The sequence below is a fragment of the Hippocampus zosterae genome, chromosome 20, assembly GCF_025434085.1.
Source record: "Hippocampus zosterae strain Florida chromosome 20, ASM2543408v3, whole genome shotgun sequence".
NCBI lineage: Eukaryota > Metazoa > Chordata > Actinopteri > Syngnathiformes > Syngnathidae > Hippocampus > Hippocampus zosterae.
The window spans coordinates 3,984,382-4,003,709 of NC_067470.1; the positions used below are offsets into that span (position 1 = coordinate 3,984,382).

A 19,328-nucleotide genomic window follows, 5' to 3' on the forward strand; every position below is an offset into this window, starting at 1 on the left:
AGAGGTACCGGGTTCGATTCCAGCTGCGGCCTCCCTGTGTGGAGTTTGCATGTTCTCCCCGGACCTGCGTGGGTTTTCTCCGGGTGCTCCGGTTTCCTCACACATGCCAAAAAACATGCGTGGCAGGCTGATTGAACACTCTAAATTGTCCCTAGGTGTGAGCGTGGTTGGTTGTTCGTCTCTGTGTGCCCTGAGATTGGCTGGCAACCGATTCAGGGTGTCCCCTGCCTACTACCCGGAGACAGCTGGGATAGGCTCCAGCACCCCCCGCCACCCTTGTGAGGATCAAGTGGTTCGACGAATGAATGAATGAATGAATGAATATTGCAGACTATAAACACCTCTTTATGTTGTCGCTGAATTCGTGGGGTGAATCAGAGCCTTTCATCTGCAGTTGGGATAGAGTTTGGAAAAAGTGTCCTGGTAATACCAAAGGATTTCTCATCTTGTCATCCGTCCATCGATTTAGTTACCACTTAGCCTGTTCTGGATCACACGTGGGACTGTGACTGAAGACTATCGCGGTTGCATGAAATGAGTGCATTTCACCATGGCAAGTAATAAGCTGTAAAAATTAATGTGGCTTAGAAAACGCCATAATTTACTTCTTTAATATATGTTGACATCCTGCAATGGCATATTGTGACGTTTGAAATGACATGACATGGTCGTGGTTCTAATGGCTTTAAGAACTCTTCATCAAGCCCTTGAGTGTGTATTTTGTTCATGAAAAGTTCTGCTGCTTACAACTGGTCTGGATCCGTAGTGCCTATTTATAAACATTGAAAAATGCAGTAATCATGTCATCCAGTGTGGCTCTACTTGGGGTGGAAACAGTAATCAAAAGGAGAGCCCACGCTTTCTAAAAATGACCTTCTAGGCCCCCCCCCCCAAAAAAAAAAAATCTCTCCTCTCGGATTGCATCTTTTCATCAACTCCTTCAGTCTGTTCTCTCTTTCCTTTCAAAGCGTGTCATTCATGACATACACACAACCGGTATAGGTACGTGCTGACACAAAATTCCAACTGACCTCACGGTACATTTGCCACAGCCGTGGTGCAGTGCGCCCACCACATCAACCACCTCCTCTGGCTTCTGAATCACAGAACATTCCTTGTGCAAAGACGTCGCAGACTCCCTTTTTTAATTTTATTTTTGGGGGGTTTTGTCAACCCATTCCAGAGACCACTTTAAGTTCTCGATATGATACCGGTAGGAGTATTGTTGACAATCTTTCTGTACTGGATAATAACTCTATTGTTGACACTTGGTTTGACCAATGAAATAATAATTCAGTTTTGCTAGGTTTAGCTCACTCCGGTTTCCTCACGAAATTCCAAAAAGCATCCATGGCATGTTAATTGAACACTCTACATTGTCCCTAGATGTACTTGTGATCGGCCGGCAACCGGTTCAGAGTGTCCCCCGCCATTTGTGTCTTTTGGATGTCCCCCCTGTGGTTTTGTGGGTCCACTCTGGGTGATTGGGCTTCCTTTCAGATTCCAAAAGCCTCCAAGTTACTTAAGACACTAAATTACTTGATGTTACTGACAATCTGCCTCTGGCTAAAGTCAGATGGGATCGTCTCTCTTTTGACTCCCTTGACATGATCATACAAAAATTCATTTGCTAATATTTGCCATTATGTAATGGTCACACAAAAAAAACAATTCTTCCAGTGTTGCAGATAAACATGAATTCTAATTTTCATTTCCAACGCGTTAAAAAAAAATAAGTTACATTACTGTCAAAGACAAGAGCAAGGACTTTACATAAAGAAACTAATTACAGTTTACAATCATGATTGTACAGTTTCACGTCTCGTAAATACGTACAATGGAAGAGGATTTTAGACTTTCCAGCTGCATTTCTTTGAAATACCAAAAGAGGTGATGGGAAGGGCTAATACTGCTTTAGCCGAAAGCAGAGAACCTCCCTGACCCATAATCATAGTGGTTCATGTGAGCGGTATATTTAGCTTTTTTTTCCCCCTGCATTGTCCTGATGGTTGGTCACCAGCAGCCAAACCAAACTAAGGCCATGAAAATAAAAGAACAATGAAAAGCTATCCAAACTCGCATCGGCTCAGCATACAACCAAAATCAATTAATTTGTCACACTGCTTGCAAATAACTTAAACTCCCTTTTGCTCTGTACATCCTAAAATTAAATCACGGAATGAAGGGCCCCTCCGCACATCACACAGCAGTGAGAGGAATTACAATAAACAAGCTTGCCTACCCTCTGTGGAAGCACAGTCAAGAAGTGATGACAGGGCCGTGTGTGACCTGCAGCGTCAAGTATTCACAAGTGACTGTGATGAGAAAGTGAGGAGAATGGAGTCCCGAATTGGTAGTGACAGTCCTCTCCCTGGTTGGCACATGGACTGGTAGGAGTGTCAGGGCCGGCCTTTATAAATCGTGGCAGCCTTCACCACAAAATGTAGCCAGAGCCCCATGCTGACGTCCACTCGACATGTGCATGTACCACAGCTTTTGGGTTTGTGTTTTACACATCTTTTGGTGTTCATTTTGTCACAAAGATGATATGGAAAGCCTCATTAGTTAACTACGTGCTGAAAATATTTTACAAAGGTAAGAAGGTAAGCTATAAATATGAAAAGAGGATGTCTACACAAATTCCTAACTAAACACACTAATTCAACAGTGGGGTCCTATTTTAGCACCAAAAGGAGGGACCGTGTGTAAAAATTTGCAATCTGTGTCAACTGGAACTGTGTAAACGAGTGTGTGCTTTCACTGAAACCACACAGTTTCAATAAATGAAAGGCTCAACAATAAATGTGAGATAACACATCGTGCACGTTGAAAAGGTGAGAATTGTTTTTTGTTTATTCTGGTCTTTCTGTGTGAAGTTTGCATGTTCTGATGCTTCTTGCTATACTTGTGTGGGTTTTGTCTCAGTACACTAGGCTTCCTACCACGTCACATTGTACAGATTCTCAAGATCTGTGCAAACGAGAAGTCACATTTGTTAAATTCAGAATTGTACAATCTCAGAGGCATTCAAAAGAGCTTGCAAATGCAAAAAAGTTAAATTACCTGTCACGACTGGATACATTACTCACGTGTAGTAATTATGCAATCTTTTTCTTTAAAAATATATAATTGATCTTAATACATGGAGCAACAGAGGCACCTTGCTTGTACAGAAGATTACCGGTAATAAGGACGTTGAGCTACTGGTGCCTCCTACTGGCCTATCACAATGAGAACAGTGAGAGACATTCTCAATGAAAACTCAATACGTTGGATAGAGAAGCAACCATTGCAGCTGTTAAACTATATTTTGTGTTATCGAGACAACAATTTTGGTTCTCACGCATCAATGAGAGGGGAAAAAAACAACAGTGGTGGTTTAAATTTCCTTGAACAACACTTCTGAGCTTTACCCAAACACACAGTGACAAGTTCATGAGAAAATGATGTACTTTGGATAGATGAGGAAAAAAATGAATATTTTATGACGTCACCCATATTCACACATATTTTCATGAATTATGTTTAAGGAATAACTATTCTTGTTGTACCATTTTGGATCTTCATCCAGTTATTGGCGGCCACACGGGCACTATCTGGTGCTGTATCGGTCACTTTTGCACGCGAAACTTGTTTTCCATTGCCTTCTGGTCACTTGTAGTCATAATTTACAGTACGCATGTTATCTGAAAGAGAAACAGGCAGAAGCATGGCTATTATGCCATAAAAGTAATCCTGAATTCCAGCCCGGGCGGCCTCTGAAGATGCTGAAACGGCTTTCGATTAATTTTGCTCAATTCAGTTGAAGTACTAAAAATCACCGGGAGATGGCAGCATTGCGCTGACTGCTAATGGTTACGCTACCGGAAATGATGTCATAGAAGAAGGAAATAGTATTCCACCACGGAGCCGCCCCGTTTAATGGCGAGCTAACAACAGCAACACTACGAGAGAGCCACTCAGGATGTGTTATATTGCCCAAACACGTCAATGATGTAGTCGCTTTGCTCCGCCATTCTGACTTTGGGCTCGTTCTCGCATCGCTGACAATGCCGAAGATGAAACTGCGGATGAAAACGGGCGAGGAAGGTGGCAACGAAACGACGGAGGAAGATGCATTGGCTCCGACGGAACGCCAGCATATCCCCAGCGTGGTCTTCTCCCCCACCTCGATGTCCAACAGCCTGGAGTGTTCTCCCAACGCTTGTGTCAATCCAGCCCGGCTGGACAAGGAGACTGTTTTTGAATGGTTCGGTCTTCATCTAAACCCTGCCAAGCGAATCGAGTTCATGTGCGGGCTAATGCACATGTGCCAACCCCTGGAGCTTCGCTTTTTAGGATCCTACTTGGAGGATCTCGCTCGCAAAGATTATCATGTTTTACGGGACTTTGAGCTTCGCGCAAATACTCCCCACGAGTTGGGGATTTTAACGGACTTGATCGACCCGGTAGTGAGGTCCAAGCTACTGGTGTGTCTCTCCCTCCTCGGATCTGACAGCAGGGAATGCGCTGGAATACTCTTTCGCATACTGAGCCATGTAGATCCGTCCCTGTTCTGCAAAAAATACGACTACTCCCTTCCTTCATTCAGGGACCCTCAGCACCACTCGTTGCATTCGGATATGAATGCTTGCAAGCAAACTTGCGGCGTCTCGACCACTGAGATCTCCCCTGGACCTTTGGACCAGTTAGCCCTGCTTTTCAGCATGGCCTCTTTACACCCAGCTTTTCATTTTCACCAGCGAGAGACGCTTCGGACGCAGCTTGATAAAATTGAGCTGGCAATCGAAGAGGAAAGACGACGGCTTCATCGAAACGCACCAACAACGGTAAGTCGAACACGGTGTCGTGCTACGTTAGCTCTTGTTTACTTTTATTTCACAACGTTAAGTTAAGGTTTCATTTTCTGCAGGTTGTTTTTGTCTTTAAATGTGATCATCAGCACGGTGGGGTCAAAACTAAACGTTATTTTTCTTTTTATTGAGCTTTCTTTCACGTCTCTCAAGTGACAGCTGTTGCAACAGCTAAAGGCTAACTTGCTGCTGGCGTGCTTAAAGTTTTGTAACTCGCGACAGTTTTACATCAGAGCACAGGTGGGGGTCATGTTACGCGTGTGCAGGTCTTACAGAGTTATGCAAATGAATGGCCTTTCACTTGTAGAGCGCGTTTCTACAATCAATGTGCCAAAAATGAGCTTTTAAAGGTCGTCCTCGTTCGCCTACTGATGATGCAGCATCACGAGCAACTTGCTCAAGGACACCTGAGGACAGTTTACCTGTTGGTCCATGCAACCTCATTACTTAACCTTCAAGACTCAAGCAAATCAAATCACCTTATTAATACAGTCATATAGCGAGAAGTACCTAAATAACAAATCATGACACAAGCGACTTTGAATCTCCACCTCTGCAACACAGTATAGGGTGCATGTGCTGTTGTCATGCCATATTTCCTCACTGCAGTCACTCCAAAGTACAGTTTCACTTCTGGGAAAATGAAACCATTGGATTTGGTTTGCTGTCCAGTATATATTTCTGATGCTGTTTTCCAACTCACCTTAATGCAGCAAGGTTGGGAAACAAAGTCAGTGACAATGGTGGTATACCTAATGAAGTGACTCATGAGCTTACAACTGTACAGTATATCTTTTGAAAGGTCTCATTTTACTCAATTAGTGTCATCATTAATGTGAGTGGAGGGAGGCCATGTGTGCTAAAGATGCTGTGCTCCTAATGAAATACATGTGCCCATTTTTAGAATGCTGTGCTGTGTCAGGACAAATGCGGTTCACCGAGCGAGTGGGGCTAATAAGCTTTGAAACAATGGCTGAGACTGGATTTAAAATGTTTTGCAGCCCATACATCACAAAATACACCACAGAATGCATGCGAAGAATACATAATGATAACTGGGGCCACCGCTCTCTGTTGAAACCCAGGATTTGCCAAGCCAGAAGGTTGACTATCTGCCCTCGTCATCTTTGGGTTTGGGAGAATGTGCAGACTCGCACGCTCCTTGCCAGAGCCGACGCTCTCGACGTAGGGCGATACAAAGAGAAGGTTAGTATAAACACAAGTAGATAACATACCATGAATTTTCTGCATTAAGGAACGGCGGCGAAACTGGATGGCTGCCACAAATTTTGAAGAGCATGTCAACAAGCTTGAAAAATAACATAGCATGTTTCTCAAGTCTTTTATTTTGTTACTGTTGTGTTGTGACAGCCACTAAACAAATGAAAATACAATTCTGTCACGACAGTTTTGTATCAATGTCTTCTTTTTTTTTCCCCCAGCTGTGCATATAGAGGCAATTGTGCTCAAGTGTATCTCTCAGACCAAAATAGACAAGGAATACAACTTTGAGGTGAGTAATTGAGCCGAAAACTTTCCACTCGACTCTATTCAATGCAGCAAGTCGAGCAACAAGTATCTTTGTGTGAGCAATACCGTCAATATTGAAAAAGGCTCCATAGGAAAAAGAATGTACCAGTACATGTAGAATTTGGTTAAAGAAAAGACTATTTCAACCTTGCTGAGAACGCTGACATCAATTCTAGCGTGCTCTTTCTTTGCACAATTTTTGTTGTTGACTAGCAAAGGCGTTCTATCAGTCATCCAACCGATGTCACTTGACTCTTTGGCACACAGTGCTCCCTTCCTTAAAGGGCAACATGCCCGCTCTTTCACAGAAAAAGAAACTTTTGAAATACTGTACATAAGACGATATCAAGTTGATAAATTATCGGTAACTGACTTTAAATACCCAGTCCATGCTCAGTTGTTTTGGTGTTCATGATGTAATTATTATTTTTTTTTATTATGATATTTTTGGGGGACTGTACATGCTTTGCAAAATGACCCACTTGGGGCTCTGCCACATGCTCAAAAATGATCCCAGACACCTTTCGAAGCACATATTCACTGTAGTATGCTCATATCAAACCGTCATGGAACAGTTTTGCTTGTTCTTGGTGTATTCTTTGAGCCTCCACCTCAGTGACCTTAACGTTTGCCGTGTTCAGCACAGCTATAGCTCCCGGTGTTGCGGTAGCCAAATAAGGCTATAAAACTACTTGTAACTGATTTGTATAAACTGTGGGTGACGTAGCCCTCACTTTTTTTTTGTTAAAAACTGGTAATGTACTTAGAAAACACATGGATATGATATATTTTAATGCAATCTTAACTGGGAGTGCCAAGTACTTGAATTCAAATCTGTAGCAACAGATGGCTCTTACAAGCAAACAGCCTTCTTGGTGCGACATCCAAAGCTCAATGTTGAGTCATTTTCCATGAGATTCGACTGAGTCGCACCATTGAAACACATCACTGAAATTGTTTCTAGTTTGTTTTTTTGAAGCCCCATTCTTAATGTAACAGCACATCGTGACTCTCGCCTTTTTTTTCTCATTTAAAAAAAACATTTTTTAACCGTTTCAGGTGAAGTGGTCAGACTCCTCCTCAAGTAAGGTGACCAAAACCCATTTGGAACTGGAAAATTTCCTTTTCAAGGTAAGCTCATTTTAATGGCTTATCCATGCACAAAGTGCCACAATTGTAGTAGCGGTGCAAACCTACCGTGATGAGTTTTGTGCATTGTGCATTGTGGGCACTAGAGTATGTCATGTACTTAAGTAATAGTTTTTTGGTTGTTTTTTTGTGAACGTATTCGTCAGAGGTGTTTGCACTGCTAATTCTATGCTTTTCAGACAATTCCACAAAGATAGCAGCCACTCGTCATGTCGCTATTTCCAGTTGAGCGTCATTAACATTTTGCAAGCCCCGACGCTGCGTTTGTTTTTGTTTACAAATCTTGTTGCTTTATTCCCTGCCGGTTATTCATTTTCCACGTTGAATGTTGTACACCTTCTCTCCGCAGCTTCCTAAAGATCAATGCACGGAGTCTTTTGAGAAGAGCCTCCTGAGACTTTTGAGCCAGGGGCACCACTATGAGAGCAGAGAGAACGAGAAAAGCCTCAGGTACATTATGCACGCTGGCACACAAACACCCAAACGCGACTGCTCGTTGAATTGAGTGAAACTGGGAAAACCTCGAAAATTAATTTTGAAGGCGTTTTTATGACATTTTGTTCTTCAGCTACAGTAGAACGCCCCCCCTCCCTCAAATTTTCCTTGTTCCCCTATCTCCAGGGAAAAGTTCCTTGCTGCTCCTCCAATTTTCAGGCAGACCAGGAAGGTGTGCATGTTCTTCAATTGTGAATCCGCTTACTCTACAAAACCGTCAAGTTGCCGTTGTAAGTAGACAATCATTCAAGTAAAAGCATCAGTCAAGTCACCAAAAACAACCAGTCACCATAACTCTTGATGCAACTAGCTGAGTGACTCACTGCCTTGAGACACAGGTGACAATAACACGAGCCATGGATCAAGCGACCTGATACGTCACAATGAAGTGAAAAGAACACAAAAAGGCTCGTTTTACAGTTGGCTTCCAGGAAGTAGTTTAACGCAAGAAAACACCTCCTATTTACTGATGTAGTGCTGAGATATTTGTTTTTCAGCAGCGAGGAAACAAAATCATTCGTAGCATAAAAGTCAAATTGACACTAAGAGTCCCGGCTTTTTCCAGTAATCATACACAAGTAAATCGCACATTAGCCACGTGTATATTTATGTGCACCTATAAAATTTGGAAACTGACATGCACATCAGAATGTTAAAAACATAACAGTGTAAATTTCGATATTCCGTGTTGGGTATTTTGATTTATGCCCACATCCTGTCAGATGAGGTCTTAACTGTGACTGTAAGAACGACGTATGTCATTGTAGAGCAACGCAGTGCAATTTCCATGTTGTTTTTCTATCTAGGCAATTGTCAGCTGGGGAAAAACTTACAAGGTGATTGCTCTGACGCCTCTAGTCAGGACGAAGGTGAGAGCTCATCATTTAAAAAACTGCTCTTATGGCTCCAAGAAAAGTTTGGGTTGCAAGAGAAGAATTAAGTAACGATAAAAATGCCTCGCACAGTCGATTAATGAGGCCCGACAAAATAAAGCTTTCCTGACTTTGGCAAAATGTAATTGTTGTTTCAAAGATATATGCATTCTCACTACATCATGATGTGCTGCCGTTTGTGTGTTTGACAATAACGGGGAACAATACAAATTGAACAATCTCGAGTTGGATTTTTATTTCTTTTACTTTCATAGGTATAGACTCATACAGTCAGGGGCACAAGAAAAAGCACGGACCCAAGAGTCAAAGGTAAGTAAGGAGATCTTGTGTTGTGAAGGGGGGAAATCGGTTTCAAACAAAAGCTCCTACAGATTGAATTGATTCCTATCGGAAGACTTCTCTCTTTAGTCTGTCTAGTGCCAAAGGCCCTCAGGGAGATAGTCGGAGGGGACCTCATGTCGCCGAGCTCAGTGGTCCTTCAGAAAGGAGGAAGAGAGGCTTCATCCCGAGAAGCATGCCGGAACCTGAACAGGTGGACAATCATCGTCTTAAATCTTTTTTTGGGGGGTCTCAATAAGGATTTCCTAAAGAACCTGATCAGAACCTGACAAAACAAAAACAGTCAGGTTTAAGTTTTACTGCCTTCCTCCTTCAGGACACAGAGAAGCGAAGCCACGCAGGAGCCAAGACTAAAAGCAGAGTCATGCCCACGGACAGGTAAATTACTGATAATCTGCAAACACTCAATAATTATTATTATTATTTTTTAATGACGAGCCAAGTCGTTATGCACAGTATAGAAAGTAAAATTAACCCAATGAGTTTGAAACTTATGTCAAGATTTATAGTTCATGCAGTCAGCTAGTCTGCCTGTTCCATCCCGATATTTCTTTGTTGACAGAGGCACGCAAAAGGGATCTTCATATGTGACCAATGGGAATCTGCCACCAACTCATTTGCCTCAGAAGAAAGGTGGGTGTTTGTGTTGTCATGCCTGGAAACTGTTTTTTTTTTTTTTTCTTTCTCCAGAATAGACTTGTCCATTTTCTGGTTGTGTTTTCTCTTCACTTTTCTTTGTGGATCAAGTGTGCAACGTTTACCGCACACACCACGAACATACTGCATGTTCTTTGAAGAATCGCCTGTTGCCATTGTGTTCAACGCAGGCTTGGTGGCTGTCGCCGGCTACGGACTGGACACGTTTGGTGAAACGTCATCAGAGAGCTACAGTTCTCCATCAAGTCCTCAGCACAGAGGAGCAGAGACTCTGGATAGTGACGAGGATAACAATAAAGGTAGCAAAACAAAACAAAAAGTGAATTTTCTTGTGTAAAAAAAGATTCCGATTGTTTCAGATTCTGAAACAGCCTTTGTATGACTGTGATGATGTGAACAAAACCGTGTGACCAAATTTGCTTTTAAATAGTTGAAATCATCATTAAGCATCGATGTTGTGGTTTGAAGACCGTTGTGCAAATGTTTAGTTTTTATTTTCTTTCCACAGATACCGACAGCCACTCTGATGACTCCTACAAAGTACCAGGCCCCGGCATGTTCTTCACTCATCAAAGTGATCCAAGTGCTGTGGGAAGCGCCATGTCTGTCCACCCTTTGCCCCCTAACATCCACGCACCCCAAATGGACTTGACTGGCCCCGAGAACAGCTTACCGTTTCCCCCCCTTTCTTTCATGCACCCTCTGCCTGACGTGCTCCCAAACGGCGCCAGTGACCCTCCGCTGACGGGGCCTCCGCTTCCCAGCATTCTCGCGGATGGGAAGCCAACCTCTGGTCCTCTGCTGATGTCGATGCCTACGGTGCTTCCGGTGATGCAGAGCCAAGGAGAACCGGATAAAAGGGACGTAGCGTTTGGTGTTTCATCGATGGGCTTCCAACCTGGTTTGCAGCCTCTGGTCCAGAGGTTCAAAACAGCTTTGCCACATAACCAAGGTGGTCACGACGGCTCGTCAGGAAGCACTTCTACTCCTGTTGCCTCGCAGTCCGCACAGCAAGCCCCGGTGCGACCTGCGGGGGCCGCGGCTTCCGGCCTCGCCCTGTACCCTTCCTCTCTGCCCTGCACGGACCCGGCCACTCTCAGTTCAGGCCTGACGCGGTCGCTCCCTCTCGGAGAGGCTGCGCATGCCAAGCACCCTGGTTTAAGCTTACCATCTGCTCTGCCATCCCCCTACGCCTTGCAACCTGGAGGTGCCCCTGCAGCTATCGGACTTGTAGCATCTCCCGGACACGTGCAAGCAGGCGCGCCTGCGGACGTACCCACGCACACCCCGGGGCCCGCCCCCAGCCCCAGCCCAGCACTTGCTCACAGCACGGCGCTCAGTGACTGTCTATCTTATAGCAACGCCAGTGCTTCCTGTGGAAGTGGCTGTGACAATCCTATCGCGCTTCAGCAAAGTCAGCAGCAACAAGTGCCCCCACAGCCGCCAGCGCCGCTGCCACCACCACCACCGCCGCCGCCGCCGCAACAACAACAGCATCTGATGGGCTGCGGGACTTGCGGCTGCCACAACAACTGCGGCAGTCGAGGTAGCGGCAACAGCATGAGCGGCTGCCAAGCGCCACTGTTTTTCCCCAACCACCAAATGGCAGCAGCGGTGCGGCAGGTCTTCAGTGTCCCGCCCCCTCTCTTCCAGCTCACGAGCCTGTGCATCAACAGCTACCTCACCCAGGGCCAGCCAACCCATCAGGCCAACGGGGCCGCCACCCTCCCTCCATTCTACCTAAGCGCCCCGCCCCCCGGCCACCATTCGGCCTACGGCCACCTGCACTCGCACCCTCACAGCCATACAGACGTGCCATCGCACATGCTGAGCACGCAGGTGGTAGCGGCGGCCGCCGCCGCCAGCTACAACCTCCAGCAGCAGATGACGCCAGGCGCGTCGTTCCAACGCATTTACCAACATGTCTACCCAAATCCTCTGGGGATGCTTCAGGCTGCTTCACTGGGTGCCGGCGGGCTCAATAAGAAGAACGGGAGCGTGTCGTGTTGTAACTGCGGCGTGAGTGGACACTATGCTCAGGAGTGCAACCAGCCCTCCATCGACTCCACGCAACAAGGTAAAATAAGCGCTCCTACTGTCTGATTCCAGTATTAGCTGATAATGAGACTTGGAAGCAGGGCGCAATATTATTGACTGCTTGCAGAGAGCGGAGGGGTGAGCAGTTACACACAGCAGTGGAGGGAGGAAGCAAGACAAAAAGGACACTGCAACCCAATGCAATTTTGCTCTGTGCATTGTTTTTTTTTTTTTTTTAAACAATACCAGCAGGTACTAGTTAGCACAAGTTCAACATGAGTAGCCCATGGTTCTGTACTAAAAATAGCCCACTAGTGGGACATTGTAAATTACAAATAGAGAAATCTTTAAAAAAAATTAGACTGTACTATAATTACCTATAGATGCCACAACATGGTGGAAAGGGACATATTTTGTCAAAAACAAGCTCCTATGGCACCAAATGGCCCATTGCTTGACGAGTACAAAAAAGGCGAATAGGTGAGTTTTTCAGCAAATGACCCAACAGGCAGTGTCTGTTCTCATTACAAGGCAGTGTAGCATTAAATCCTTTGACGTTACAAAAATGCGATCATTTTTTTTTTTTGTTTGTCTTTCTGCATATTCTGTTTGTGATCGCCTTGAACGCTTGTGTTCTCACGCCAGGTGGCTTCCGGCTAAAGTATGCAGCTTCACACGTTGCGGAGACACTCGATGGCACTGATTGAACAAGTGGAGCTGTTCTCACGCTAACGCTGATCCCGCCCTTCTTCCTGATGCTTCCGTGCGCTCCGAAAGAGCAACAACAACAACAAAAAAATGAAACCCGAGCCTTGTCACAGGCAGCGTTCCCTTCTAAGGGCTCAGCGGACAAAACCGACGAAAAAAAAGTATTTGTGCCTAAACGATGTTGACATGAAATAATTTCAATGTCTTGTGCACATGAGTTCCTCCCCTTTCAGTTAATTTTGGATGTTTTTTGCACTGAGGGTTGGAGAACATTTAACTTATTGTTACTTGATTATTATTATGACAATTTTGTTATTTCTTTTAGGGCGCTTTTAGAGATATTTTACTTTTTAAAGTGAAGATAAGCCTAAACAACAAACAAACACAAGTTATTCTGCTTCTAAACTGTAGTATTTATGCTTTGTCAACATTACTGTTTTTTTGGAATGTTTAATTTGTTTCACAGATTTTTTTTCCAGATAAAAACAATAATCAAAAATGTAATTGTTAAGAAAATAGTGTTTTGACCTCACTGTAAGTTTTTGAATGTATGTCACATTTAAGGAAGCTGATGTGAGATGTGTGAATCCAATGCTTGTTTTGCCACTCAATAAGATTGTGGGCATTTGAAGGTAATTGCTGCTTTGAATTTGAGTTTTGTTTTTTTGTTCCCCGCTTTTTTCCAAATGCCCCCCCCCCCCCCATTGTGCACTACAAAACCATAATAAGAAAATGAGTTCTGACTCATTCCAGTAAGTACAGTGAACCCTCGCATATTCACGATGTGGCATTCACGTATTTATGATTTGTTGTTTTTGTTTGTTTATAGTGTTTTGTTTTCGGTCTTACCCCGTTATTCTCTGAAAAACTTACCCTCATAATGGCGGGTAAGGGGGGGTCTTGTTGGTCTTGTTTACGGCCACGTAAGTTGTTTTTCTTGCGCGGTCATGATCTAAAACATTCTTGCAATGGGTCAAAAGGTCTGTGGATGCAATGTCAATCAGGTCAGACTTGTTATGATTCAATTCGTTCACAATAATGAATGCATTTCATGGATGGATAAATTGGTTAATTTCATCCTCTATAATAATAAAAAAAATTCAAGTGTTGTGCTTTGGATTTGTGGCACTCACTTGTTTGTTTTGGGCATCACCCATTCCAAAATGTCAATTTCTATCAACTACATGATTGATAATCAAGCAGGCACAAGAATTGCAAGCCAAATATTGTCTCATCCCAACAAGTCTGGGCTGAAATTTTCGGTCAAGAAGATTAGAGACACTTAATGAAAACCGCAGTCCACTGTAGCTTTAAAACCCAGTTTAAGGTACTATTAGTATCCTTTGTTTTCACAATTCAGTGCTCAAGTAGCAGGGCACACTAAAACCGCGGTTTATTTTGGGGATATGCGGTAAATGCACAAGCCGCTTTCCATACCAGTTTGGTAACAAAATATCCTCCGCTGAGTTCTCTCTCCACGTCCGTTGTGTTCATTTGAGCTGCTTGCCGTCGCAATTAAGAACTATGCATGTACATTTCTTGACACGCTAAGGTGTATCACTTAATGGTTGATTAGTTGGGATAACACTGTTGTCAGGATACATTTTCTGCAGTTTACTTCTGTTCCACGCTGCTTCAGAGAAATGGCTCCCTTCCAAATTTGATAGACTGTATCACAAGCATCGACGGCGTCAACCAGTCAAACTTGTGAAGAGGGAAGTACTGTGTAAATATACTGTGCAGGAGGGGGCGGGGCTTAAACTTAAGTCTTGTGTTGACCTCAGTGATGTTTAAACAACAACAAAAAAAACTGTTCACTTCCTCGGGGTCGCTCTTATGCCCCGCCCAGTTGAAATGTTTACTGTACTCTTTGATACTGGAAGGCCAGATATTTCTAGAGCAGAATTTGGATTTTATGCAAAATGTTTTAATTTCAATTAAAAGCAATAAATGGAGAAAAAAATGCCATCAATATCAGAATCGTGCTCCATTTAATGTGTTTTATTTCCTCACTGTTCAACAAAAGTTTCGCTATTTTTTTCAGTTTGTCAATGTTCCAATGAAACCACTGAAAAGACACCAGTAGAGCGGCCTGGTGTTCGACTCCAGGTAGGGCTTTGATTGTCACGCACATAGCCTTACTAAAATGGTTTTTGGCCGAAAACAAAATAAACCATGTATACATAGTAAGCCGTTTTTGGCCGAAAGAAACGGCCATGTATAGTAAGCATTTTTAGCAGAAAAAAACGACCATATATAATCAGGCGTTTTTTGACGAAAAAAACCAACCATGTATAGTAAGGCGTTTTTAGCCGAAAAAAAAAACGACCATGTATAGTAAGGCATTTTTAGCCAAAAAAACGACCATGTATAGTAAGGCGTTTTTAGCCGAAAAAAACGGCCATGTATAGTAAGGCATTTTTAGCCGAAAACAACGACCATGTATAGTAAGGCGTTTTTAGCCGAAAAAAACGACCATGTATAGTAAGGCATTTTTAGCCCCCCCAAAAATGAACATGTATAGTAAGGCTTTTTTTAGGCCGAAAAAAACGACCATGTATAGTAAGGCGTTTTTAGCCGAAAAAAAAACGACCATGTATAGTAAGGCGTTTTTAGCCGAAAAAAACGACCATGTATAGTAAGGCGTTTTTAGCCGAAAAAAACGACCATGTATAGTAAGGTGTTTTTAGTCGAAAAAACGGCCATGTATAGTAAGGCATTTTTAGCCAAAAAAAACGACCATGTATAGTAAGGCGTTTTTAGCCCCCCAAAAAACGACCATGTATAGTAGGGCGTTTTGAGCCGAAAAAAACGACCATGTATAGTAAGGCGTTTTTAGCCGAAAAAAACGACCATGTATAGTAAGGTGTTTTTAGTCGAAAAAACGGCCATGTATAGTAAGGCATTTTTAGCCAAAAAAACCGACCATGTATAGTAAGGCGTTTTTAGCCCCAAAAAAAACGACCATGTATAGTAGGGCGTTTTTAGCCGAAAAAAACGACCATGTATAGTAAGGCATTTTTAGCCAAAAAAAACGACCATGTATAGTAAAAAAATGAACATGTATAGTAAGGCGTTTTTGAGCCGAAAAAAACAACATAGTATATATAGTAAGGCTTTTTTTAGGCTGAAAAAAACGACCATGTATAGAAAGGCATTTTTAGCCAAAAAAAACGACCATGTATATAGTAAGGCGTTTTTAGCCCCAAAAAAACGACCATGTATAGTAAGGCATTTTTAGCCGAAAAAAACGACCATGTATAGTAAGGCATTTTTAGCCAAAAAAAAACGACCATGTATAGTAAGGCGTTTTAGTCGAAAGAAACGGCCATGTATAGTAAGGCATTTTTAGCCCCCCCAAAAATGAACATGTATAGTAAGGCGTTTTTAGCCGAAAAAAACGACAATGTATAGTAAGGCATTTTTAGCCAAAAAAACCGACCATGTATAGTAAGGCGTTTTTGGCCGAAAAAAACGACCATGTATAGTAAGGCGTTTTTAGCCGAAAAAAACGACCATGTATAGTAAGGTGTTTTTAGTCGAAAAAACGGCCATGTATAGTAAGGCATTTTTAGCCAAAAAAACCGACCATGTATAGTAAGGCGTTTTTAGCCCCCAAAAAAACGACCATGTATAGTAGGGCGTTTTTAGCCGAAAAAAACGACCATGTATAGTAAGGCATTTTTAGCCAAAAAAAACGACCATGTATAGTAAAAAAATGAACATGTATAGTAAGGCGTTTTTGAGCCGAAAAAAACAACATAGTATATATAGTAAGGCTTTTTTTAGGCTGAAAAAAACGACCATGTATAGAAAGGCATTTTTAGCCAAAAAAAACGACCATGTATATAGTAAGGCGTTTTTAGCCCCAAAAAAACGACCATGTATAGTAAGGCATTTTTAGCCGAAAAAAACGACCATGTATAGTAAGGCATTTTTAGCCAAAAAAAACCGACCATGTATAGTAAGGCGTTTTAGTCGAAAGAAACGGCCATGTATAGTAAGGCATTTTTAGCCCCCCCCAAAAATGAACATGTATAGTAAGGCGTTTTTAGCCGAAAAAAACGACAATGTATAGTAAGGCATTTTTAGCCAAAAAAACCGACCATGTATAGTAAGGCGTTTTTGGCCGAAAAAAACAACCGAAAAAACAACCATGTATATTAAGCCAATTTTTGCAAAAAAAAACGACCATGTATAGTAAGGCGTTTTTGGCCGAAAAAAATGACCGAAAAAACAACCATGTATAGTAAGCCATTTTTAGCCAAAAAAACCCCACCATGTATAGTAAGGCGTTTTTGGCCAAAAAAAACGACCAAAAAAACAACCATTTTTAGCCAAAAAATAACGACCATGTATAGTAAGGCATTTTTAGCCAAAAAAACCGACCATGTATAGTAAGGCATTTTTAGCCGAAAAAAAACGACCATGTATAGTAAGGCATTTTTAGCCGGAAAAAAAACGACCATGAAGAGTAAGGCGTTTTTAGCCGAAAAAAACAACCATGTATAGTAAGGCGTTTTTAGCCGAAAAAAACGACCATGTATATTAAGGTGTTTTTAGCCCAAAAAAACGACCATGTATAGTAAGACATTTTTAGCCGAAAAAAAACGACCATGTATAGTAAGACGTTTTTAGCCCCAAAAAACGACTTCTTTCTTTTGCCATTGATGTTCAGCAAGGCTTGTTTGAGGAAAGACACCCTCAAAAAAACAAATACACCTGCTAGGGAGCATAGCTCAGGGTTAGAGTGATGGAGTGCCAATCCAGAGGTTGGGTTTTCGAACCCGGGTGATTGCAACCATGTCATTCTTTCTTTTGCCATCAGTTTAGCAAGGCTTATATGAGGAAAGACACCCCCCAAAAAACAACGACCATGTATAGTAAGGCATTTTTAGCCAAAAAAAAAACGACCATGTATAGTAAGGCGTTTTAGTCGAAAGAAACGGCCATGTATAGTAAGGCATTTTTAGCCCCCCCAAAAATGAACATGTATAGTAAGGCGTTTTTAGCCGAAAAAAACGACAATGTATAGTAAGGCATTTTTAGCCAAAAAAAACGACCATGTATAGTAAGGCGTTTTTGGCCGAAAAAAACGACCGAAAAAACAACCATGTATATTAAGCCAATTTTTGCCAAAAAAAACGACCATGTATAGTAAGGCGTTTTTGGCCGAAAAAAATGACAGAAAAAACAACCATGTATAGTAAGCCATTTTTAGCCAAAAAAACCCCACCATGTATAGTAAGGCGTTTTTGGCCAAAAAAAACGACCGAAAAAACAATTTTTAGCCAAAAAAAAACGACCATGTATAGTAAGGCGTTTTTAGCCAAAAAAAACGACCATGTATAGTAAGGCATTTTTAGCCGAAAAAAAACGACCATGTATAGTAAGGCATTATTAGCCAAAAAAACGACCATGTATAGTAAGGCATTTTTAGCCGAAAAAAAACGACCATGTATAGTAAGGCATTTTTAGCCGGAAAAAAACGACCATGAAGAGTAAGGCGTTTTTAGCCGAAAAAAACAACCATGTATAGTAAGGTGTTTTTAGCCGAAAAAAACGACCATGTATATTAAGGTGTTTTTAGCCCAAAAAAACGACTTCTTTCTTTTGCCATTGATGTTTAGCAAGGCTTGTTTGAGGAAAGACACCCTCAAAAAAACAAATACACCTGCTAGGGAGCATAGCTCAGGGTTAGAGTGATGGAGTGCCAATCCAGAGGTTGGGTTTTCGAACCCGGGTGGTTGCAACCATGTCATTCTTTCTTTTGCCATCAGTTTAGCAAGGCTTATATGAGGAAAGACACCCCCCAAAAAACAACGACCATGTATGGTAAGGCGTTTTTTGCCAGAAAAAACGACCATGTATAGTCAGGCGTTTTTAGCTGAAAAAAACGACCATGTATTGTAAGGCTTTTTTAGCCGAAATAAACGATCATGTATGTTTTTCGACTAAAAACGCCTTACTATACATGGTCGGTTTTTTTGGCTAAAAATGCCTTACTAAGTCGTTTCTTTCGGCTAAAAACGCCTAACTATACATGGTCGTTTTTTATGGTCATTTTTTTCGGCTAAAAACGCCTTACTATACATGGTCGTTTTTTTCAGCTAAAAACGCCTTACTATACGTGGTCGGTTTTTTTGGCTAAAAACGCCTTACTATACATGGTCGTTTTTCACTGTCATTTTTTTCGGCTAAAAACGCCTTACTATACATGGTCGTTTTTTTCGGCTAAAAACGCCTTACTATACATGGTCATTTTTTACGGTCATTTTTTTCGGCAAAAAATGCCTTCCTATACATGGTCGTTTTTTTCGGCTAAAAACGCCTTACTATACATGGTCGTTTTTTCCGGCTAAAAAAGCCTTACTGTACATGGTCGTTTTTTCCGGCTAAAAAAGCCTTCCTATACATGGTCGTTTTTTCCGGCTAAAAAAGCCTTACTATACATGGTCGTTTTTTTCGAACATTTTTTTTCGGCAAAAAATGCCTTACTATACATGGTCATTTTTTTCGGCCTAAAAGCGCCTTACTACACATGGTCGTTTTTTTGGGGCTAAAAACGCCTTACTATACATGGTCGGTTTTTTTTGGCTAAAAACGCCTTACTATACATGGTCGTTTTTTTTTGGCTAAAAACGCCTTACTATACATGGTCGTTTTT

General features: G+C 42.1%; 2 protein-coding genes across 3 annotated transcripts in view; one reads left to right on the top strand and one right to left on the bottom strand.

Annotated features, from left to right (window-relative positions):
• The window catches only part of si:dkey-225n22.4 (collagen alpha-1(XXI) chain), a 35,627-nt gene extending 33,255 nt beyond the window's left edge, over positions 1 to 2,372 (bottom strand). Inside the window, exon 1 of the mRNA XM_052054200.1 lies at positions 2,243 to 2,372. The gene's annotated coding sequence lies outside the window, so the exon portion shown is untranslated. The remainder of the gene's footprint in view (positions 1 to 2,242) is intronic.
• Positions 2,373 to 3,877: 1,505 nt separating this feature from the next.
• zcchc2 (zinc finger, CCHC domain containing 2) lies at positions 3,878 to 14,624 on the top strand. Of its 2 annotated transcripts, XM_052054171.1 has the most exons (14): positions 3,878 to 4,829; positions 5,939 to 6,059; positions 6,296 to 6,366; positions 7,443 to 7,514; positions 7,882 to 7,982; positions 8,154 to 8,257; positions 8,834 to 8,896; positions 9,175 to 9,229; positions 9,329 to 9,452; positions 9,576 to 9,637; positions 9,822 to 9,892; positions 10,087 to 10,215; positions 10,425 to 11,993; positions 12,599 to 14,624. In XM_052054171.1, the coding sequence occupies exons 1-14, from the start codon at positions 4,050 to 4,052 to the stop codon at positions 12,658 to 12,660; spliced, it is 3,384 nt and encodes a 1,127-aa protein (XP_051910131.1). In that variant the 5' UTR covers positions 3,878 to 4,049; the 3' UTR covers positions 12,661 to 14,624. The 2 variants fall into 2 exon arrangements, with proteins under 2 accessions (XP_051910131.1, XP_051910132.1); XM_052054172.1 differs by lacking the exon at positions 8,834 to 8,896.
• The last annotated feature ends 4,704 nt before the right edge of the window (positions 14,625 to 19,328 follow it).